The following is a 25,085-nucleotide window of genomic DNA, read 5'->3' as shown; positions in this document are numbered from 1 at the left end:
ACCTTCCAGCGAGGAGGCCGACCTTTCGGCTGATTGTGACCACTAAAAGCACCTTCTTTTTTGATGGGCAGTGGAGGGGCAAGCACATATATGGACTTCAGGGGACATATAAGACAAATGAACCCCGACGGATTTCAATAAAAAATATAACGATTTTAATTGAAAATATAATTCAGCTTACATTGCATTTGCGTATTTTGGTGACTGATGAAAGAAAATAGACATGACAGAGCACTTTAGCTTTAGGGAGGCTGCTCATTTCTTTCTCTTTTAAGTCAGCCATGGAAAGACACATTGTTTTAAGAGGTTTTTAGAGGTAGAGTGCACCTAAGTAGGGGTGTCCAAATACATACATTTTGAGTCTGGTTGATCCTCATTAGCTATACGAGAGGAAGGTCTCTAGCAGCAAGAAGTAGGCAGAAGCCATGTTCATTACAATGTTCTTTCCAAGGTTAAAGAACTGTTAATACCAACATGTGACTGTGAATAATACATTTCTCGAGTCAGCAACTAGTACATGTGGTTTCTTCAGTTTTCTATATCTGTTGTAATATTGGTTTAATTATTATCACGTTGTTTATTTATTTACTTATTTATTTATTACTGTTTGATAACTTTTCTCCTTACATTTGATAACATTCAAAGTTCTTATCCGAGCCTAAAAAAAACAATGGGGCCTAGCCTCATGCCAGACTCTAACTCCAGTGGCCCCCAGGAGTTTGAGACCCCTGCTTTAAGGACAGCAAGAAAATATATTGCTGCAGAAAACTGTTATACATTTTAGAATGCATGTTGTTTTTGAAAAACTTAACATTTAGACTACTTAACATGGGGTGCACCATTCGATTGACCATCAATTTCCAAAGAAAAGTAATTGATTGACACATATCAATGCCTTTTGCTACCGATCACAAAAAATGATCACCTTGTAGCCAATTTGAGACCAGCTTGTGTGTCCACTCTCCTTTTTCTTCACACTGCACGTGTCACAGACTAAACCAGTAACTAACATAATCATAATACTGGATATGTTTATATATACTTTCTGAACTATCAAACTGAAATCATGCCCTGTTTTGGTATAATAAAAGGACGAACATTTGGATTCTACGTTTTTTTTTTTTAAATCATTCATTTTCAGAACCGCTTACAGATTAATCAATTATTAAAATAATAATGACCAGTGAGGAGCAGTAAAATCAAAAAATGTGAAGCTAATCCATGTAACCACTATCAAAATATGCATCAGATAAAATCATTAATGAATGATCTGTATTTTTCTGCATCATAACCCCTAATTGGAAGACCACTCATTTCAGGTTTTATGTAAATCTGTAACATTCTAAAAAAAATGTTCGTTAATTTGTGATGGAAAACAGGACAAACTGCAGGCAAGTACAAAAAAACAACAAGAGTTTATTTTAACCATATTTTGTGTTTGTACTACAAACTCTGGTCTCTATAATCAATCTCCATATCTTCTTAAAGGTCGTGTAACAATTCTTACATGAAAATCAATCTCTTAGTCTTTTACAGCACATTGCTTTTTTAGACGGCTGGTTGGTACAAGTAAAAACAAATCTGAACAAAAACAAACAGCCACAACAAAAAACACCTGTTATTGATTCTTTTAAATGATGCAGCCTTAAAAATGTATGTCTGTAAAAATCTACAACTACAACTGCATTTTGTCTCAAAAATTGCTTATGTCAAAACAGAAATATTTCAATATCTTACACACATCAGGGAGCTTGACTAAAATGCCATTATTTCACCATTTAAATTTCCATACAACAAAACTGCAAATAAAGACAAAATTGGAGTAACAGACTTGTGTGTAAAATGAGTAGAACCGGAGCATCAAATAAATTAACTAGTAAAGAGAATTATAAATGCAATTTCAGGATTATTGTGTGGCCACCACAGAACACGATTGTATGGCCAGCACAGAGCACGATATAGGATACACTTTTAGTTGTCTATGGAGTGTGGACCTATATCAATTAATTAGTCATGTATGAATGTATGACATTTGTTTTACGTGCAGCACACATGTATGACGGTTTCTTTTAAGCACTGCCAACGTAATATTAGTAGCCGATACAATATTGATACAAACAGTGGGCATGCTGGGTAGATTCTATACTGATGTTTCATAATCCTGGAGGGGGAAAGACAATTATTCATCTTCAGAAGTACCATTGAGGTGATGTTCTAAATAAAAATGATGGGATTTCAATAAGAGTCATTGTACACAAGTTAGGCTATGTTACGTCTGACGCCACTGATTTGACTGCGGGTGTGTAATCTCTATCATTGGAACCCTGGTGTGAACCAAACAAGCAGACCATGACCGCTTCAAGAAGTGCTCTGTTCCCTTGCGAGTGAACTCTGGTGCAAAATGGGTCACTTCAGCTCAAATGTGAATGCAGGAAAGACCAAAGACAGACTAATTTTAAAATGAAAACTCCACAAAAACAAACGAACAAAACAAGCAGAGATTCAGGGTGTATCATGTACACAGTACAGTACAGTAGACAGTACAGCAGAGGCCGCATATTTTTGGTTTGGCAACCTTTGTGGATTGTTAAGTGACCAAAAAAACCAAGAGAGAAAACTCATTTCCATAGTCTACTAGACTATATGGTCTACAGTATACATGGTATTTATATTGTATTTAAGTGTCTCATAAATTGATAAAATGGTTACTGTCAAAAACTAAAGTAGCTGTCCGGTAGAAGTCTGTTTTGTGTGTGTGTGGATGTGTGCGTGCGTGTGTGTGTGTGTGTCTGAGGGGGTCCTAATTTATGACTGATGTCATTTGAAATTACTGTGTACAGCATGTACAATATTTATTGTAATGAAGTTTTTTTATCATGAGATAACAACTGGTTAATCTTATTCATAAACATGCCAAAATACTCCACCAGAGCTGTGCTGAAGTTCCACCTGCAAACACTCTCTCACCTGATCTACAATTGTAAAATCTGTGATTGGCAGCTGAACTGCAAAGAAAAGATGAAACGCCCATGTCAACACTGGCTCACAAGAGAGACTGACTGTGGCACTGAATCCAGTGAAGAGTGTAACAGCAGTTTATCTCCCACCACCAGTTTCTGTTCTCACTAAGTGAATCCAGCAGTTTTGGGTCAATATACACCAAAGTGCCAATCACTGTAGAAATAAAAGCAACAACATCAAGACTTTAACATAAAAAATGCAGCCCCTGAAGCATCCTTTGTTGGCACTATCAATGTGCAGCAACTCCCGTGCAGTCAAATTTTCACCGCTATAATCATTCATTCATTCATTCATTCATTCATTCATTCATTCATTCATTCATTCATTCATTCATTCATTCATTCATTGTCTGAACCCTTATTCTCATGAGAGATCCGGGCATTCCAGAGCCTATCCCAGCAATCTTTGGGTGGTAGGCGGGGTACACCCTGAACTTGTTGCCAGCCAATGGCAGGCTCTAATAATTCACCATCTTATAATTATTGACATCTGGTCAGGGACTCTACATAGTCTTTGTGCATGCTTAGCTGTAAGCTGTTTATTGTGTTTGGAAAAGTATAACAATGTTTGAAGATGTCTGTCAGCATTTGAACAATTATTTAAGTGTTTTGGGAATATAGTTTGTGCTATACCTATTGTTTAAACTATTAATAAAATTAACTATGATAATATTTTCGGGTAAGCATCAGTTTTTCACAAACATTTGCTGGACACGTGTTTGGGCCACTCTATGACATGACTATCTCTGCTTGTCAGTATAGTGTAAGTTAAACAGATTTGCAAAGCCATGTGTTTCTTAAATAACAGTAAAATATATTTTGTATAAAACAGTACAATAAAAAATAAAAGCCAATGGACACATTTTTTGTTTTAAAAACAGAGGGGTTTTTTTCTCAAAATACATCACAAACGCTGCAATATTCTTCAACACCTGGGCTGTTAATACACTTGTACACTTGTGTCATTTGACTAAAGTTTAAGAATGGCAATATTAGTACAGTGATCTTGCTGCCTCTTTCATTATTATTATTTGGGAGGTAGGAGGTTGGCAAGGTGGGAAACCATACACAATTCTAAGTTGAATACACTTGAAAAACGTTGGGCTTTCCCGATTGCCCACCGAGCCCCTCAAGTTATGTTGCTTGGCATTATTTTTCATGATGGGCTTTTGGGAACGCTTTCCTGAAAAGGGTCCTTTGCACAGTTGTGCCCTTGGGCCAAACTGGTCATTAAAATGTAAATGAAGCCGTGGGAGTAAGGCATAGCATGTAGCATAAACATCTGGCTGGTGCCCGTTTCCCCACATTTAGCCACAAAACCGGCTGCACAGGGCCAAGTTGTGTGGCTGGCAGGAATAGGGTGTGTATGAGGAGCTGCCAGGCACTGCCCATGTGGAAATGTGGTACGCGGATTACAGGCAATGCGCTGAGACAGCTGTATAAAGGGTTTAAGCTCACCAGTCTACCTGCGAGCATGCAGTCCTACAGCCCTGTAGATGAGATAAGGGGTACATGCTTTAAAAGGGTAGCTTAGGAAGCTTGGAAACCTACAGAAAGAAAATCACGGGTATCAGTATGAATAAGGATGAAATATTGTAAATGTTTCAGTTCACTTTCTTGACAGTTTTCTTCCATTTTGCCTTGCCTTTGAGATCTGGGTGGTCATTTGGAAGCTGGGAAATTGAGTATAAGATTCTTCTTCTGCAAATTAAACGCATGGGATGAGTGGAGAGAAAAAATAAAATATTCATCACAGCTACATGCCATTCTTAATCTTCAACGGTATTTGTGTTTCCAATAGGAAAATGTGGGACATATTGCTCATATGTCACAGTCTGATCAAATATGACTGACAATTCTGCTTAACACCTTGAAATAAGCGGTTGCTTAATATTTATGTCATGCAGTCATTGACTGTTTAGAAAATACTTTACCTCTTACTCCACAGTTGGAGAGAAATGCCGTGTGCTCTCGATTGATTGGGAAAACAAAGTTGACAGTTTACCAAAAACAGTCTTCTTGTTTCATTTCTTTTGGACCTATTGTCGCTAGGCATAATCTAAGAAACATGAATCAACCAATATAATGAGGGGAGGGGCCGGGTGCGGGACAAAAACTAAATGTTGAAGGAAAAAATAAATGTTTTCCCTTGATTTAACAATAGTCTTTGTTTTTAAATAAATAACTTCTTTAAAGACACTTCTTGTAACAGACATACCCTAATTACCAAAATCCCAAAATGAACATCACCAAGCGCTGATTGGTCGAACACACGGTGGTTCATTCATGTTTGAGTCTTGCTGTCATTCCTTTATTTGAGAAAAGAATGTTCAGATTTGGGTCTCTTGTACATTGTCTTTTGAGTTTGCCCGGATTAACAAAGGTTCATGCGCTGAGCTGTGTATGGAGTTGATAGTGGAGGCATGGTTGTATGCTGTTTTGTAGGCGTTGTAATGGTTTAGGTGCTCATGTTCAAGAGGAGGCAAAGTCAGGTGGCCCTCCATGCCGGGTCCTCCTGTAACGCAGTCCTCGTCCACATTAATGATCTCAATAGTGCGCGTGGGCACGTGGTGATTCTGCTGGTGGTGCTGTTTACGCATTTTGTAGAAGATGATCAGCATGACAGCTGCCATGAGCGTAATTGCAACAAAACAGCCGATTATGATCTTGGTTGTCTTCATGACCTCATCCAAGCCATTGAGGGAGCCTTCGCCACCAAATTCAGTGACAGGGATTGTGTAGGTCTTCTCTGTGGCACGGGTAGAGACAGGGGTCTGCACTGTGGTAGTTGAGGAAGTGGCTGAAACCGACTTCCATGTATGAGCCGAGGGAGTGGGGCCTCCCTTCTGTTGCACAATTGTGGTGAAACCTTCATTATGTGGCGTTTCTATCGTCTCTACGGTCACTGTGGTAAAGTAACTGAAGCTGCTGTTTTCAGTTGAGGACACATTGAGTGTGGCGGACGCTGTTGTGTTACCGGCTGAATTACTGACCATGCACGTGTATGTACCAGTGTCTTGCATGGTAACGTTGGTGAAGTTCAGAGTGCCATCATTCAGCACTGAGATTCTAATCTTGTATGCACCGTGCGTCATGATGGAACCATTGGGTGTAATCCAGCTCACAGAAGTCAAAGAGCTGGCTCGACATTTCAACTCTGCGGCGCTCCCCTCTGTCACATTTAGGTCAGCTGGGGGCTCCACAATAACAGGAGCATAACAGTGAAAGTAGTTTTGGTCAAGCTCACCAATGTAGCGCCCTTTATGGTGAGCTGGGGAGCTGCAACGGGCGCAGCAGCTGGTGTTTGCTGGTACCATCTCCTTGAGCCACCAACTAAGCCAGAGGATGTCACAGTTACAATTCCAAGGGTTGTGGTGCAAATGCACTCTCTCCAGATGATGCAAGGGAGTGAACAGATCATGGGGCAAGAGTGTAAGGTTGTTATGGGCTAAATTTAGCTCCACTAATGACTGGAGATCATCAAATGAGTTTCTCTCTATAGTCTGGATTTGGGCATGCATCATCCATAGCTTCTGGAGATGAATGAGCCCCTTAAAAGAGCCAGGCCGGACCACAGACAGCTGGTTCCCTGACATCTCCAGCTCATCCAGCTTCACCAGGGGAATAAGGTTGGGAATTTCCTTCAGATTGCACATTCCCAGATTTAAGTAGCGAAGATTGCTCAGCCCTTCAAAGGCTCCCTCAGATATGTAGGATAGCCTTTTAAGCTCCCCAAGGTCCAGCCGTCGTAATGAGGGCACCCTGTTGAAGGCATAGGAGGGAATACTCTCAATGGGATTATTCCTCAGCCATAGCTCCTTTAGTTTGGACAGGTATTCAAATGCCCCATTGGGGATGGTGGTGAGGCGATTATCAAAAAGCTCCAGGGTATTGAGGCTAGCAAGTCCATTGAAGGCTCCAAGCTCAATTTTACGTATGTGATTTTTACTCAGCTGTAGGATCTCCAAATGTCGTAGGTGCTTGAAGCTGTCCACTTTAATGACCTGGATGAGGTTTTCTTGGAGATTCAGGTAGCGTGTGTTGGTAGAAATGCCATCAGGGACCTCTCGTAGCCCCCTCCGTGTGCAGATGACTTTGCTGAATTGATTACTACAGGAGCAGACAGAAGGGCACGTCTGAGCACGAACCAGACCCGCAACCACCAAAAGCTGTAGGGCCAGAAGCAGCACAAAAAAAGGGTTGGACAAGGCCCGGTTCCACCTAGGACCTCGCATCATCTGCTGCTGCTGAGAGGAGGTCATCTTGTTTAACAATCATAATTCATTGACTGGTCCTCCACTTGCTGGAAAGAGGATCGGGGACAGCTGGAATGAGATTGGACACAAGACAATATGTGTTAGATGATGCGCAGGTCTTTTTAAAATCATAAAGAATCAAAATAAACTGAAATCATCATAGTGTACGTATATCAGTATTTGGTGGTACAGCACAATCGCATTGACTCTCTTATGGAGTATATGAGATTAAGAAAGGAGCAGAGCAGCAACCAACATTTGGACTATCATTTGGATTTGATATTCGAGGCTTCAGTGACCTGAACAAGGAGAAGGCACCTCAACTACAGATATGCAAATATAGTGCTCCTAATGGGAGGGATAGATACATAGATTAAAACAAATGTGTGCCTGAGTGTAATTGGCAGTAGTGTATTTGGATGTACTTGTTTACACTTTTCAAACAATATTTTTAAAACTAGTATCTAAGGCATATATAAAAGGCAGGTTTACTAGACGAAAGTCGACAAATATTCTCAAAGGAAAAAGTAATAATTAATGTGACTAATAGAGGCTCCTTTGTAACCACAAATTCCTATTTGAAACGACAACGATAAATCAAAACGTCCAAATTAAAGTACCAGAGGAGGTGGCACTATTACAAAGCAATTAGTACATGCCAGGTTTACTAAGACAATTTTAGGGATTCGATTAAAGTTTTCATTTTGCATGACGGAATATATAGATTTCACAGAATATGACAATTTATCTTCACCTGTCAAAAGTACAAGTGGCCGAAACAAAAAGGAATGGGGCTGATAGAGAATTTTTTTTATTTCAGACAAATGAACCAGTGTGCCTACTGCTATTGTCATTTGATCATGCAGTGGGAAATTAAGATTTATTTTTTTGGTTTCAATAATCTGTGAAATTAGACAGACCCAGGAGGCCATGATGTAATACTTTTGTTCATATGACAAACAAGTGGATTAAACTCATATGTGCTATGTTCTGGGTTGTGCATCAGATCCAAATCTCAAGATAAATGCTTTCTCATATCTGTGCTTATTTTCAGTCTGCTGCAAAATGAAGCAATTCCAGCACATTTGAAAAGGAATTTTGTTCCCTGGACCCCTCACTGGCGACCATATGCCAGATATGTTAACTTCTTTCTTCATTCAGGTTTTTCAGATGAGGCCACCACCTCACAAGAGGCTTTATGTATTATACCTTTTTTTTTGTTCTCTTTCATTGGATCAATTTAGTTTTCTTAGGCTGATTTTTATGGCACAAGAACGTGAGGAAAATTAGTCTTGGCTGATGATGTTTATTACTATATGAGAGTGACTTATTGTTTTTATCCTGCATGATAGGCAGGAGACACAAGGATGGAAGAGTATAGAATGAGAGGCATATATTATAGGGGAAGGTTGGCCAGTGTTCTACACTTGAAAGAAAAAGAGTGAGGACAGAGAGGAAGAGATTAATGAGATAAAAATCAAATCAGGTCACTTCATGATCATGCCTCCATTCTTCCAACAGCTCTAAATATAAACTAAGACCTGCTTGATGGGTTCGTGGGGAGTAGTGATCCGCACCATATCAAACACCGTTTGCACATTCCCTTTCCCATATAAATGTTGCATGGCTAATTCATGGCACAGAGCTGTAGTTCTCAATGAATAATATTTTTACAATGGCTGTTGCATTACTCATGATTTGAGTCATAGTATTGGATTTCACTAAAATAGGGAGAATCATTCTCTAAAATGGTGCCCATTTAGGGGTCTGCAGTTTAAGGCTCCAGAGCTTCATGGGCCTCTTTGATCCTTCTGCTGTGGCTCTCTTAGACTTTGGCAAATACAGCAAATAAGGAGTCATTCAATTATTCATCATCCAAGCCGCTAATCCTCATGAGGGTCGCGGGCATGCTGGAGCTTATCCTAGTTGACTTCTGGCAGTAGGTGGGGGACACCCAGGATTGGTCGCCTAGCCAGCAGGGCATACACAGATGAACAACCATTCACACTCACACTCACACCTAGGGACAATTTGGAGTGGTCACTGTCTTTGGAATGTGGGAGGAAACAGGCGCACCTGGAGAAAACCCGCACTGGGAGAACAAGCCGATTCCACACAAGAAAGATGGGACCGGAATCGCACTGTGCCGCCCACCATGACTATGTCGATGCAAAAAAAAAAATTCAAGAAAAGAGAACATTTACTCCTCTAACCGACATGAACTTTAAACACAAACATCTAAAATGATAATTTACAATCTTGTGATTGTGCAGATGATGTCTTACGGCCCTCGTGACCTAATGGTAATGCAGACGGTATTATTTGTTTGCTGCAGAGGGATAATTCAAGTTTGACTTTCATTTCATGAATACAAATAGACAATGACTATCTTCTTTGACAGTAAGCCTCAACCAAGCATTTTTTTTTCAGGATTTAGAATGCTTTTGATACAAACAGAAATACGTATATATATTTATTTTTGTAGTAGCTCATAGGTTTCATAAATGCAACAGTGTTTTCATAGCATCAGGTAAAAAAAATAAATCAAAAATAAGATGTATGCGGGCTTATCTGCACTTATCAAAAGAGTTCATGGCTCCTTCTATGAGACAGAGGCTCTTTATGTATGAAATGTTGCCAGACTCTGATTAGACAAAAAGGGAGGACCCCCTCATACTATGGAAGCATCTCTTAACCATGGCTACAGTTGATGTGGCTGTAATTAGATGACATAGCGCAACACAATTGTAACCCGGCAATGATTTCGACAAATTGTGACCCAGTACAATGTTGACAAAAGGAATGTTAATGAGAGACATGAATGACTTTGAATTGTCCCTGGCATTATCTATCATCTGTTATAATATTTTGTGTTGTGAAAACTATATTCCTGTGATGTTTCTTTGTCAAGCACTCAAACTGCATCAAGCTCATCTTTTAGAAAGTGAGAGTAGAGTAGAGACTGAAACTTCACATCTCAAAATGAAAAACGCAAGCAAAATGCTAAGTGTGTGGTACAGAACTAAACTACAGTAGTATTTCAGATTTGATCTAAATGAAAATTTTAAATTGGGAAAAATTGAGCAGTTACACGTCATCACTGGCATTTTATTTCATTTATTTTACTTGCCTACTTTAAGAACTTTATTCTCATGTATGATAAGGTTGGTTTCATTTGAATAAATTATGAGAGCCGAATTTGCAACTCAAGCTTATTTCTGGTTTGTTCAACCTCACATTGCACATTTGACATTTGCAGAAGTGTTTTTCTGTGGTTTTGTAAGTAATTTAAATATGCATCAGCAAAGTGAGGTCAGCTCATACTTCTGAAGCTGTATGAGTAGTCTCCGGAGATCTGTTGAAACATCAGAGTCTGACAGTGGTCTTTCTACTGAATAATATTGCTAAGTCCTGTGTTAATGCTCACGCCACCAAATATATCATTTTAAATCAGGGATATCATGCTTTTGGGTTTATAACTTGCTTTTATTCTTGCAGGCATGAGCCCAGAAATCCAAACTAATTGTCAATATTGAAATATACATATTAACAATACAATTTAATGGTGAAATTATTATCATTTAGATTTATAAATGGAGGAAAAAGCTTCTGATAGTGCTTCAGAGACTGCTCTCCCCAATGACCCAATAATAGGATGCTGAAGCTCCGATGACACACAAAATTACACACATTTTACGTAACAGGAAAGAGCATGTTAGTAAAACGGAAAGGATGCACGTGATGAGGAAAGCGGAAACATTCATTTTATTACTGCCGGCCATTCACAGTTACCATGTTTTGACATGATGTAATAGGTCAACTGGAAATGTCCTTTGGCAGTGGAAGCTGAGCGGTAGTGTGTTGCCACCTAGTGTTGTGGAGTGTTGCAGACATTGTGTGGTAAAAATAACTAAACAAAACGCTTAGTAGAGAGAATCCGGATGAAATGGGAAAATCAAGCAAAGCAAAGCCAAAATCTACGTTCTTGAGTTTATTACTCTTCTCTCTTTCTCAATGCCAATTGGCCAGTGGAACACTGGTTGAGTCCCTTTCATCACATCAAGTGCATTGCGTCTCACACAAAGAGTGAGTTCTTACCTGCCAAGTCAATTACAGTTCAGTGGTCTTCTGGTCATTCTCATTTAAAACCCCCAATCCAACATAATACTGGCCCTGAAATTGAAGGAGGAAAAATAAAAGTTACTTCAACATACTGTGCTTTTATTTTCTGTGGAGTACAATATGAATAATGTACTGTGCTGAAAGCTTGGTTATAATTTTTTTTCAAACAGCCTAGCTGTAAAGGATGTAATAAAACATCTCTTCACGATCTTCAAATAGTCAGTGTCATGTAGTAATTTGTTTTTCTGTCAACATTTTTCCATGCATGATCTGCTGATGTCTATAATTCTATATGATATATACGTACATACATGTATAATGTACATACTACATACACACACATAATGTGCAGATATACGTATATGTAGACCACAAACAGCAGAGAAACAAATAATGGCCATCTAATTATTATTTGATCCAATGACCACGTCCCTGTCATAAACAGAGCTGCTGCTTTGACAGCAGGATTAACGTTAGGGGGATGTCACTCAATGTGATACTTTGATTACATTTTATACCAAGCGTGGATTTGAAATACAGAATATCACTATCAAACCAGTCTCTGTCTCTAATTTGCCATTCTCAATTGGGCTCTTTAGACATGGAAAAATACTGCAACTATGGCCAGCTGCATCAGTGCAAACAATATTATAGCCTATGCATAAAACAGGCAGTCAAAAGAAACAGATTTTCTCAAGCAGTCAGATGTCTTTATATCCCATTTATTCGATGAGATGGTGCCTCTTTCTAGACAAATAGTCCAACAAAAATCAAGTCTGATGTCAGTGTCTTATGTGCTACAACCCTTAAATTTGGACCTGCAGGTCAGACTACATCACCTGCTAGAAATGAGCAGAAATGTATGCAAGGCAGAATCAATTGGATGCACAGTCACTCGTTCAAATGATTCGGGATGGACTAAGAGGTGTTCTCATGTAGGGAGCACAGTGTCCCAAAGGAGTAGTAAGTGGTGAAATCAGCTCAGTTGTGACTGCCATTTGTCATGATCTAATGGTAAATCCATCTGTATCTGCTTGAAGGTTCTTGCCAAGCTGACTCACTAAGTCAAGAGTGACCAAGTCCGAAGAATGTAAAGGTGGATAGATCTCTGTCAAAAATATGACGGCACAAATACTTCACTATTTTGCAATAAAAGCGTTGAGATATATCAATGAGTTTGAAAAGATGCATGAAATCCAATGATTTTATTCTTTAACACAATGTGAATGCACACTGTGTTTCTTTTTCTTTTTTATAATAAATGAGCCAAAGTAAGACAATGGCAACTAGATAAAACAAATTAATTGGCTTCAGTGCAAGAATTATGACTGAAAACAATTATGTGGATCAAAAAAAGCAATTTCATTACTCCAATTATATTATTTGCATGAGGTGTGACTGAGTCAAATTAGTACATAGCAAAATCAACTCTATTAATTGTGAAATTCTAATATGCTACATTTGTTAATACACTTGCACTACTCCACTTGTACTTTTGCGTTATTATACTGACTGTCTGCTGTATGCACAATTGCACCATATTAACCAAGTTGCTCTTATTTATTCATTGTATGTCCCTTCTTATTTTTACTTTTTGTATTGTTTACTTGAATGTTTTATTTGTCTGTGGACCTTGACATGTGAAGAAATTGACAATAAAGCAGACTTTGACATACTACTTTTGTGGCGCACTTTATTAATCTCCCACAGAAAGAGCATCTGAGAGAGTGCGTGTGCGCATTTATGTGTGTTTTTACTGTCAATAATCTTCGTCCTGTGTTTGTACTGTTAATAATCACAGTCCCGATAGCCAGCCTTGTAGCCACAAATATGTCACCGTAATGTGGTACTTAACCAGTGTAACTGTTGCCAGATTTTTAGTAGTCATCTTGGATGAAACAAAACATGACTATAAGTCCATTCGGAGTGAAGCTGCTTCAAGGTAAAATGGTACAATACAGCCTGTCTGGAACAGAAACTGGCCTTCCACAACCTGCAGACAAATAACAATTTTCCAAAATTTCTAGCAAAGCCAGACCATTAGAGGAAAGTATTCCGAAAACTACTCAAATGTCTTGAAATTCGTTATACCTTTTTAGTGCCTGCCCAACAATCGGAAGTGAACTCAAACAATCAAGTAGGCTACTAGTAGCCTACATTATGTTTTTTATATGTCTGATGAAATTTTAATTTACTTGCCTGCCACTGGTATGACTGAATGTATGTTTGGAGCCGTTGTACGAGTAGAAAAGTGAGAGCCTCCCTAGTAATCAGCCCAAAAGTGTGTTGCTAGGCACCTTTTCTACCTTAAGCACGCAAAGTGAAGATTAACAGGTGGTGAACAAGCTATCAATGAGGCCACAAATGGAAGTATTCAGAGGAGTCAAATTGAGTTCCATCAGCAAAATGTCTGCTAAAAAGCGATTTTACAAAGAGGTGCATAAGATGGAAGGCATACACTGCAGAGTAAGCATGTAAAAGAGAAAACGACCAATATTCAATTTATTTCACGAAATGTCTGTCATTTTAAAGACTGGCAAAAGCCTCTGAAAAATGCCTCTGAAGGCTTGCCATACTTCCACTGAGATACAGGAGGATTAACACGCTAAGCCGATAAGAATATGTAATACGAATCACTGATAACTAAAAATCGCTCCAGTTCCACAGAGGAAGTTGAGACACATTCTTTGGGGGATGGGGTGTAAAATGTAAAGTGGGGTATATAATTAAAAGAGGAAATGTGAGGTGATGCTGAGAAAATAAATCCTTCAAGTAGGACCAAAGGAGAATACAAATTAAAAAGTGCCAACAGTGCAAGAAAAAACTGTGGAGGCACATTTTTTGGAGGTACCTGTTGGTACTGTGTTCACACTTGACATGCTTTGTTTGCCGTGAAACAAACTGCTACAATTGGTCAATTGTGAACAACGTCCAATCTCAGGCAGATTGCAACTGTTTGAAGAGGTGTTCTCAGTCCTCTTTGCCAAGACTTTATGAAAGCAAACAAATTCAATACTGTATTCTCCAATGACCAAGCCAATTGCATGAATTGGAAGACAAAAGAACAAAAACACAGCAACTGAAGTGGCTCTACAGAGAGCCTGTCGTAGGATTTTCAAGAAGGAAAGTCGAATTGATTATGTCTGTCATCTCTGGACTTGCGGCTCGGTGAGCACTGGGTAGCACGTCCGCCTCACAGTTAGGAGGGTGCGGGTTTGATTCCACCTCCGGCCCTCCCTGTGTGGAGTTTGCATGTTCTACCCGGGCCCGCGTGGGTTTTCTCCGGGCACTCGGGTTTCCTCCCACATCCCAAAAACATGCTTGGTAGGCCGATTGAAGACTCCTAGGTGTGAGTGCGAGTGCAAATGGTTGTTTGTCTCTGTGTGCCCTGCGATTGGCTGGCAACCGGTTCAGGGTGTCCCCCGCCTACTGCCCGATGACGGATGGGATAGGCTCCAGCACTCCCGCGACCCCCGTGGGGACGAAGCGGTTCAGAAAATGGATGGATGGATGGATGGATCTCTGGACTTCATCCAGTCATTGACTGCAAATGGCTTTTATTCCAGTTACTTAAAATGGTTTCAAGTCTGTAACTTGGACAAATATGTACTATTCAACCCCTGAAAATGAGACTCATTATGTGTGTGAGTGTGATACGCAAACACATTTGAAGAGCCTTTGAAAATATTTCAGTTGGAAATAATAGTTATTTGATAATGTAAAAAAATAAAAAAGACAAAATAAATTTGTTAACGAACATTTTTTGAATGAATTTGAAACGAAAACATTTTGAAAAAGATAAAGACCAACAAACAGCTCTAAAAGGAAATTAAAACTAACTGAATTAAAACAATACAAGCCAAAACAAATTAAAGTATAAGAATGATATATTAATAACGATCTAATAATATTGAACAAAATTAGAAAAAAGCAATGTATATAATTTATGAAATGAAGGAATCTTTAGGAAAACAGAAATACAGGAATCTCTTGATCTTACTCAAGCGCAGCAATATTAACGATGTAACTTGGCGATAAAGAGCGACTTTTGGGCAGTGTGGTCCGAGATCACCCTGTTACAATTTTTCAGTACTTACAGTTTATACCAGTATTCATGTTGCCTTTGGGTCCTATAGCAGCTCTAGTATGTGACCCCAGTTACTTCTTGTCTGTATATATTTTGAAACACAATGTTGCAACAACATAAAAATGATTAATAAATATAATATACTGTAAGTACATAATGCACAATACACAATACCCAAACCCATCCCACAACCCTCAACGCCACCTTCTCTTTGGTCCAGCAACCTAATATTCCAACCACGATGTGGCCACATTTGCTCACAAAACACAGCATGAACGCTCTGTAACTCATAAAAGCAGATTTTTCATTTTAGTGGGGGTGATGCACAGCTGATTTTTTTTCTGGCCAGCACAGATGCTATATTTAATCACACAGGGCACAAACTGATATCTTCAAAATGTGATACCGTTCAAGGGTGGAGATGATAAAAATAAGAGCACTGGAAAATGTCTGCTGGTGGTTTGGCAAAGGGCATGCTTGAGCTGTCACTAAATTGGAAAGCTCAATAGCCTCCATTCAAGCCAACGTGTGAGGCAGTGACTCTTGTGTATGTCATGTGCTCTTGCTAGTGTGTGCCCTGTTTACTAAATAAATCTTACCCACTATGGGGTCTTTCTACCACTGTTAACAAAGAGAATGTATCAAATTGTGATAAACAGAATACTCACTATATACGTACATCAGAAGTGATGATAATCTTTAATAATATGTTTACATAAAAAATACATTTAGGTCCACGTATACACATGGATGCTCCAAGGTGCTCAAGCACCTCTCTTTTTTTCGTTGACCAATATTAGATTTTTTTTCCATTGAGACCAGAATCAGTAATGTCACTGGGTTACTTTTCAGGGTCGCCAGATATTGGAAAAGTAGTGTAATGTGCTACTGTTTGTGAATATGTATCTATGCAAGAGATCATGAGTAAGTTTATTTTGCAGCAATGGTATTGCTTAGCCTAACCTTTCATGACTTACTCCTGGACTATAAATTGATTGAAATGCTGACATTGTACCAGAAAAAGTGCTAAATTGATAGTCGGATTAATACATTCTAAAGGAAGAGAGTGGGGAGTGGCTGATGGTGTAGGGGTACAATTGCTTGCCATGTGTGCCGACACCGTGAGTTCGATTCCCACATATGACGGTGTGAATGTGTGTGAGTGATGAAAAAAGAAAGACAGTGAAAGTGTCTTTATCTATAGTAACTATGTTAATGCTTTGAGTCCATGAGCTGTGTGTGTGTGTGCGCGTGCAGACTCATGCATGAGGGTGTCATTTTTTATAAAACATGTGTTCTTTTGAATGTATTCCTACTGAATTGAAGGTGTATTACTAATTTGATTTACAAAAGACAATCAGAACCAGGCGTACCCGATCAAGATGTTCTTTCCTCTGTTTAGTTTTTAGCATGAAAGCCTGGGATTACATAGAAAGGCTCCCTCGTCCTGGATAAGTGGCCAGGAATTTCTCATAACACAGGCTGAGTGAGAGTGACGCATAAAGTAAACAAACGATGGATGATTTGTGGAAAAATAAAGAGAAAAAGATGATTGCTATATGCCCATATGTTAAGATAATTTTAGTTTTGATCATTTGTTAAGATAACTAAAATTAGCCCTCTGTGTCAGTCAAAATGCCTCTAAATGTTGCAGCACAGCTCAGTCCAAAATTATAAATGTTTATCTGGAAATTTTTAATCGGTTGAAGATGTGAATGTAAGGGCGTGTGTGGAGCACTGGTTAGCACGTGTGTTTTTTTACGCCACATAATTCTTAGGGGTGAAAAACAATTACTACAGTAAAACAAATGTAAATGTTTTTATTTATGTTTTACAATTTGTCTTTTTGAGAGGACATCGGGACTCGGTTATGGCAAATGTGAAAATCTGTAAGGCCCAAGAGGAACGAACGCTGTGGCATGTATGCCTTCAGAGATACGGACCAAAAAAATCCAAAAACATATGTCCTCAATAGAGGACAAAAATGAATTGCTGGGTCTCAGGAGGATAGAACATTATTAAATTGAATTATGAATTCTTGTCTTGAACTCAAACGCTGTATGAATGTAATTGAGTGCAATGACTCTCTCATTTGATCAAGTGGAAAATCCATCATTCAAATAAGTAGCACGCCAAACAAGGACTGAGAAATGGGTAATTACACTATTTAAATACAGTTTTAGAACTATTTTGTGATATCCTAAATTGGGTTTAAACATCCCAATTTTTAAAATGTGAGTGACCCCGATACATTAAGAGCAGAAAGACAGCATGCGTGTTCTTAGAATGCTTAAAGTATGCAGTGTATTCGAGATGACAGCAACACAGCACAGCACACACAAAATGATCTCTACATTAATAATTCTGAGGCTCCTCCCACAAACTGGGAATCTGGCGTAGTACCAAGACTGACTTGTGAGAAGCGGCGTGTGCCCATAAGTCATATAGACTGCCAAAATACAAAGAGGAACTGTCATTTCACACCACAATCACTTCGGCCAAACTCAGTGCTGACAACACAATCGAGGATTTGTGATTGTAAATATTGAATGGTTTTAACATTTAAGAAAATAAATCCTGACCTTTTCGTGCAAATCCGGGAAGAACACATAGCAATGTGTGATAAGTGACCAGGATAATATTTTAGAAATAATAAAATATGATCATAATACGATTTACTGGTTTATTGGTAGCCTATGTGCTTACCTTACTTTAGTTACTAAAAACATCCATCCATCCATCCATCCTGTAACCATTTTTTACATCTTAGCCTTGTTTTGTAATAACTTATGATACGTATCAGTCTCAGCTTGGTGATACATTTCATCTCAAAGGAGAATCTGATAGCCTACCGTGTTTGCATATTTTTAACTTTGGTCTGGGTCAAACCACTACAAGTGTTAATGCAGCCTACAAGGGCAATAAGGACACAATACAATATGGATGAATTATATCCATAGAACTCCTGAATATAGCACGTCAGAGTGTGAAAAAGGCGCCATGAGCAGGGACGGCAGAGCGATAACTACATGGAAAGTGAACCCTGCCCCTGGGAAAAGCTGACTTCTCAAAGGAGGCTGACTGAAGAGGTTATTTATTTTTTAACGTATGATGGAAAGTGAGCACTGATAGAGGGAGTCCCAGTGGAATTCATGACTGGAGATCTTTTCTCCGGGGGCTACTGTCTCCCCCCCACCTTCTGTCTCACACCTTTCTGATCTTCACCAGAGAACTGCCACTGTCTCACTGGGAGAAGAGGAGAAGAAAGACAGAGAGCTCATTCCCGATGCCATCTTTGCTTTCCTTTCAGTCAGTCTTCTTCCACTTCATACATTTGGGGTCGGCAGAGCCCTCCTTGGTTCTCTCCACACGCAGTCAAGGCGAGTGGTTCCTTGGGCTCCTCCAAGGATTGCCTTTTGCTGTGTGGGAAGTATAGCTTCTTATCCCAGTCCTCTTCATTAATAGAATCCCCACCATACACCAGTTATTTAAAAAAAAAAAGTCACTTGTCCTTCCCCTCTGGTGTTTTCCTTTCATCATTCCTTGCCTTGCGTTGGGGATGAAACAGCTGTGTAATGTCTTGTCTGACACCTTTACTCCACCAGGACCGGAGTGAATTATTAGGCGGACGAGAATGATGCTACATAAGCTTCGCAAAGCTACATCTCCGTGGCCTGTCGGGGCGCACTTGCGTCGTCATGGGAGCTCATGGAAACGTGCCTTTCTCCTCCCAATTTCTCTTAATGAACACGGATGTCAAATACATCCTTACATTCAGGCCATTTGGGAGGTTCCCCTGAGCTGTAAAAAGTCAAGATACTAAAAATAAAGATTGCTGCAGAAAGTATATAATGTGGCTTCTTATACTTCCAGTGGAGAAAGCCTTGGGAACGATCTTAGACTCGTCTCGGTTCATGTTCCCAGCAAAAGCATAATTAAGATGACAGTGTTGCTGCGATGACGCACTCTTGAGTGACAGCATTCCTCTGTAGGAATTCTTACCTGGCTCCCAATACCCTACAGTTTACAACTGCCATGTTTATCTAAAAAACAAAATGCAAGAGAAGTAATGACATTACATTATTTGGGAGAATGTGTGAGTAAAGGCGATAAATCATTTGCATAATTAATTCTGTAGGGTTATATGGAAGCACTATTCATTATTGCAATGTTTCCCAACTAGTGCGCCGCAGCTGTACCGTGGGAAATTGTCCAAGATTAATTACGGAGCGCGTTGTAAACAGGATCGCCAAACCACTGGTCAGTTTTATATTTAGTATTTATTTTTATTGAATTGTTCAACTCTTCATACATATGTAGGAATAGAACTTTACGTCTTTTGTTGCAATATAACGGCTTTTAATATAGAAGCTGGTGTAACACTTAACAGATTTTTGTTGGTAGTGTGCCTTGAGATTTTCTCCAATGAAAAGGTGTGCCGTGAATGAAAAAAACGTTGGGAAACACTGCATTATTGTACATGATATTATTTTAATAGAAACAAAAGTGACCAACTTGTAAAAACAAAACAACAAAAAAAACATTTTCCCTCCACCTCAGATGAAAACCATCTTGTTGGTCTTTAGGCTTTTGCCTCTTTTGTCCTCCTTCTTCTTACACTTTCACCTTGACATATATCTCCCTCCGCATGACATTCCCCACCTTCGGCTAAGGAGTAGAGCTGCTGAGGATGCAGAACTGCAGCGAGGCCAGCATTAATTAGACTCTAAAGTGCACTTTATTTTTGTCCCTCTATCCCAAATGGAATTACACAATAAATAAATTTTAAAAATCGCAATGAAATAGCAATAAAGTTTCATTACAAATTAATAAAAACAGAACCAATATACTCCAGCTCACAGTACTTATAGATTTAACATGAGCTGGCTTGATGCCATCACATTCGACAAAATATCCACTGCAATGGCAATAGGAAAAAAAGTAGCATGGAATATATTGCACCATATTACCATTGAGCAATAACCACAGTTAAAAGCAGTGTTTAGTTCCATGAAGAATAAATCTAAGTGTAAAATAATTACAATAAGTTGAATAAAATTGCACTCCTGATATTCTCAAAAACAAGGTGTTAAAATGGTTTGTGTTGTAATAAAAGTGGATAGTTGCATGCAATAGGGGACCATGCAGAACGGTGCATCTAAGTTTCCAGAACATTGTCATTAAACAATTACTCTTCAAACTTATGACATCAACACGATTAAACACTCAATAACAGTAGGTTTCCATACTGTGTAAGTGGCTGAACTCTGTGGGTTACAAATAGGAAAGAAATTAAACAGGACATCTAAGCATGTAGTGTACCCCCATGTGGATTTTATAGCTGTGTGTCTTTGAGCGGTACACCAAGTGGAATGTGAAACGTGAGACAGCAGCTGTGATTTGCCTCTATTTTTTTCTTGGAGAGCACTGCCTGGCCAGTTGGCATGGCGAAATTTTACATGAATAAAATGCTACAGTTCTATTTATTCTTTTCAAAAACAAACAGATTACAGTTTGACTGCTGCCCCAAAATATGCAGCTACTGTGGATAGAATGCCAAGACTTATTCACTTATTTTTCCACACTCACATTTCCTGCCACAGTATGTTTTAATTCACAACAGAGCCGTATAACATGTCAAAGCCTGCAGGCATGTTTTGAGAACATAAATGTAGTCTTAGAACCAGAAATTAATAAATTCACTTTGAATCATGAATTTAAAAAAAAAAAAAGAGCTTTTGATTTCTCTGTTGTTTCCCTCATATCACACAACAGTTATATACTTCGAAAAGTGCTGCTTGTCCTCATTGGGGTCAGGACTAAAATGGGAGGGTGGCACACTCTGGACTAAAGGTCAATTGCTGGGTACCAACGCATAGCAAAAAAAATACCATTCACGTTTACATTCAAACTGTAGGCAGTTTGGAGTGTTCAATCTACCTTACCTGTCTATTTTGAGAGCAATTTGGAGAACTCACACTAGCACAGAAAGAACAAGCTTGCTCTCCAGAGCGCCGTTCAGGTATTCAAACATAGATCTTTAATGCATAAGCCTTTATTTGTAAAAAGTCTGTTGTTTGAATGATAAGCCTTTTTTAAACCACATACTTGAACCCCTTAGGTATTTGTAAAAAAAAAAAAAAAAAAACAAGAACACAAAGAATCTCCTGCCCGTGAGGCAGCCATTGTAACCACTAGGACACTGTATACGGAACTCTCCTTGTGGTTACGCTATATCCGTGAGGGTACTAAAAGTATAGTTGATATTTGACTCATATGTAGATACACATATGACTGATTAAGATGAATTATTAAGGAGTGTCAGGTATAGGAAAATGGAAATACATCCTATTCCATTTCAATTCAAAATGCCAAGAAATGTTGTTTGCAGGTCACAGAACACTGAACAAGAAACTCTCAGGAAGGGATGAGGTATTTGAACAACAGGTGATTACATAACAGGAACAGTCCCAAAATATTCCACACCAAACTCATTGAATCATGCATTTATGGATAGTGTTTTTTGCTTTGGGGCACAGTTATGCCAGACATATAAAAAGGGGACGCATCAAACCTCTTGTGAATTACTTGCTTTGTAGTTTCATATATTCCTAACACATTTTGCATTTTGTTTTACGTTGATGCTCACATGATGCACTCATTCGGATTGGTTGTTCATTAAAAAGGTTTAGGATTATTGTTAGACATCCATCCCCTCTCAGTTGTGGCGAATCATTGGGGTCTTGCTTCTCATATGTTTAAAAAATGTGTGTGAATGGTCTCTCTCAAAATGGTATTGCTTCTTCCTGGCTTATCGCGTTCAAACTAAAGCTTTGCATTTCTGCCTCAGAATGAATCATGACCGCAGAGGGAGAGGAAGACGGACAGAGGGAGCAGGGGTGAAATGAACCACGAAAATACATGTCCCCTGCCACGTGCCTGCCGTTCACCCCACAGAGTCACAGATGTCTTGGCCTTGCCAGTGTTACAGATGCAGAACTGTCTCAAAGGCCTGTGCATTTAATTTGGCAAGCGGAAGGATAAATAACGTATCAAAGCAGATGCACCTTTGTTTCAAATTTGCTCAGGAGATAGGATGTTGTTTTGGTTTGATCTGGAACACTTATCCTATAACAGATGAGGCTGAAGCGTTCAGTGCTACAAGCTGTACAATCAAAGCTGGTATGCCACCAACACACCATCAATATGTGACAGCTGGTGATAGCTTCTCACTTCTAGTATGTGTCTAGAAAGTCTCTTATGCAGGTCTAAATGCTCATGTACACAGATACTTAAAAATTATATTTTCAGTATAATATGTTAGCTGTTGAGGAAAAATGTATGGACGTTTAATATTACACTTTGAACATACCGTAATTTCAGGACTATAAACCACACCTGAATTCTGATAAGATGCACCAGCTGGAATTAGGGGAATCCTGTTTTGTTGATATATAAGCCTCACCGGACTATAGCCGCAAGTGTTTTAAATGAAATATCCTCATTTATAGTCCCAGTATTAACAAAACAAATCCTCTTAAAATATCATAAAAATCATGAAAAATTCATAGATAAATCCTACTGTACTATAAGCCACAAGGTTGAAAGTTTGTACAAAAAGTAGCAGTTTATAGTCTGGAAAGTACAACACTTTGTCCTTTGAGTTTTACACTAAAAGCAGACTAATGTGCAGGGAACACTAGCTACACACAACTAATAATAAATAAAATGGGACCACATTACAGGGGTAAAGTTGGTAATGTGATACGAGCTTCATGTAAAGCTCCAGAGATGACAGGAAAACAAATGCGAAAAATAAAAAAGGGTGACGCAACAAGATGTCATCAACAATAGCCCAGTTCCCTCTAGTGGCTGGAGGAAACCTCTACAGTACATGAAGCAGCTAGCCAAATCGACTGCCTTTAACTTAAAAGCGGCATCATATGCATCTCTTTTGTCCCCCATAATGAAGGTTTGTCTATAAAAACTTCCTTTTTTCAGTAATGTCCGTCTTGATCTCGTTCTGTCTCTTGTTCGTGTCAGTTCTGCACCACTAATTGCTCTGCAGACGGACATGTGATCAACACACCACTCTTTCCCCCAGTGACCGTATGTCTGGTCACATATCCCTTCGCCCAACAAAACGGTGCCACACAACAGCAGTCCTTTTTACTAATGAGTGTATAAGTATTATGCATCACAGTGTATTATATGTGTATTATACATCACAAAAATCACGACAAATCCATAGATACGCCAGCCGCAGAGTTCAAAGCTTGTGCAAAAAGTAGCAGTTTATAATCTGGAAAACACGGTATATGATGTAATGTATCTAAAGAGCGTAATGTTTGTTTTTTTCTGAGTGGACAAGACATACCGTAATTTTCGGACTATAAGTCGTGTTTTTTTTTCATAGTTTGGGTGGGGGGGGGGCTGGGGGGCCATTTATATACATATATGTTTTTTTTCACTTTTTGGGGCATCTTATGGCTGGTGCGACTTATACTCCGGTGCGACTTATAGTCCGGAAATTACGGTACATGGCACACAGTTCTTCTCAAACTTTCCACTGATAGACAAGACACTGACACACTTATGTACACACATGCACGCACATGCACGCACACACACACGCACGCACACGCACACACACAATGTTAGCGTTTGTAAAGGAACTAGTCCTCAAATCTTGGAAACCCTCAAACATTTCTGACTAAATTCTGGCAGACAGATTGTTGAGCTTCAGCTTTTAACTGAAAAACATGTTCTGCTGGCAGCCATTTTTTCATTATTATTTTTGGAGAGTCCTCATAAGCACGTGTGTGTGCATGTTAATGTTGGTGAGATGAGAAGTGCAATAGAGAGCATGACTTAATGTGAGCAGTCAGGTCACATAGCTGTTTGCATCCTCACTGATTAAAAACCTCACGATTCAGACTAATTTGGACATCAATTGGACTATGCAGTTAATGGATTTTGTTTGAGGACATTTGAAGACTTTAATGGTTACTACTCTAACATCACACAATCAGTCAGTGAATGTATAATGTGGCCTAAATTCCTATAGAGTGAATTTCTTCATGTTTAGGCCCAGTGTGAGCATATGCGACTTTTGCATGTACAGTAGATGTGTGTATCTATCTGATGTGTGGTACATGTGCATACATACGTGGGATTGTAAAGAGAAAATTACATGTCAGTCAACACTGTGTACAGCATGTGTGTGTGGGTGTTTTATTTATCCCTCTCTATTTGAGGATGCAGTCCTTTGAGAGACTAAGCAAATTCCATTGTAAACCCTGGGCTACAGAGGCGAACGCACGAGCCAAAGCCATCCATCAGAGCTGGACATTTTTCCCGTATGCAAACAAATGAATTAGAGCACCCGCCTCCCACGGGGCTCATGACTCAGTAGAGCAAAATGGGGAGCAAGGATGTTGGCAAAGGTGAAGAAATGTTAAATAATAATGTGAACATCAGAGAGTCGTGTGCGTTCATTCCAAAGCGAAGGGAGGGGGCAAATGGGGAACAAATGGGGAATAAGGTCAAGTGAATGGATTTCAGAGGAGTTTGAAACAAAACATGTTGATATCAGAGTTT

General features: G+C 39.1%; 1 protein-coding gene across 1 annotated transcript; it reads right to left on the bottom strand.

The window, feature by feature from the left end:
* Positions 1-1,476: 1,476 nt before the first annotated feature.
* lrrc4ca (leucine rich repeat containing 4C, genome duplicate a) lies at positions 1,477-11,451 on the bottom strand. Its single transcript, XM_061282072.1, has 2 exons — positions 11,375-11,451; positions 1,477-7,345 (listed from the first exon to the last, which is right to left on the bottom strand). Exon 2 carries the CDS (start codon positions 7,280-7,282, stop codon positions 5,351-5,353), a length of 1,932 nt encoding a protein of 643 aa, XP_061138056.1. The 5' UTR covers positions 7,283-7,345; positions 11,375-11,451; the 3' UTR covers positions 1,477-5,350.
* Between the last annotated feature and the right edge of the window lie 13,634 nt (positions 11,452-25,085).

Source organism: Syngnathus typhle, linkage group LG7, assembly GCF_033458585.1.
Source record: "Syngnathus typhle isolate RoL2023-S1 ecotype Sweden linkage group LG7, RoL_Styp_1.0, whole genome shotgun sequence".
NCBI classification, from domain to species: Eukaryota; Metazoa; Chordata; class Actinopteri; order Syngnathiformes; family Syngnathidae; genus Syngnathus; species Syngnathus typhle.
The sequence above is the reverse complement of the archived record's forward strand: the minus strand, read 5'-3'. Positions and strand labels throughout refer to the sequence as shown.

Coding starts and splice junctions, on each gene's coding strand:
- lrrc4ca (XM_061282072.1), bottom strand. CDS start 7,282: ATGACCTCCTCTCAGCAGCAGCAGATGATGCGAGGTCCTAGGTGGAAC.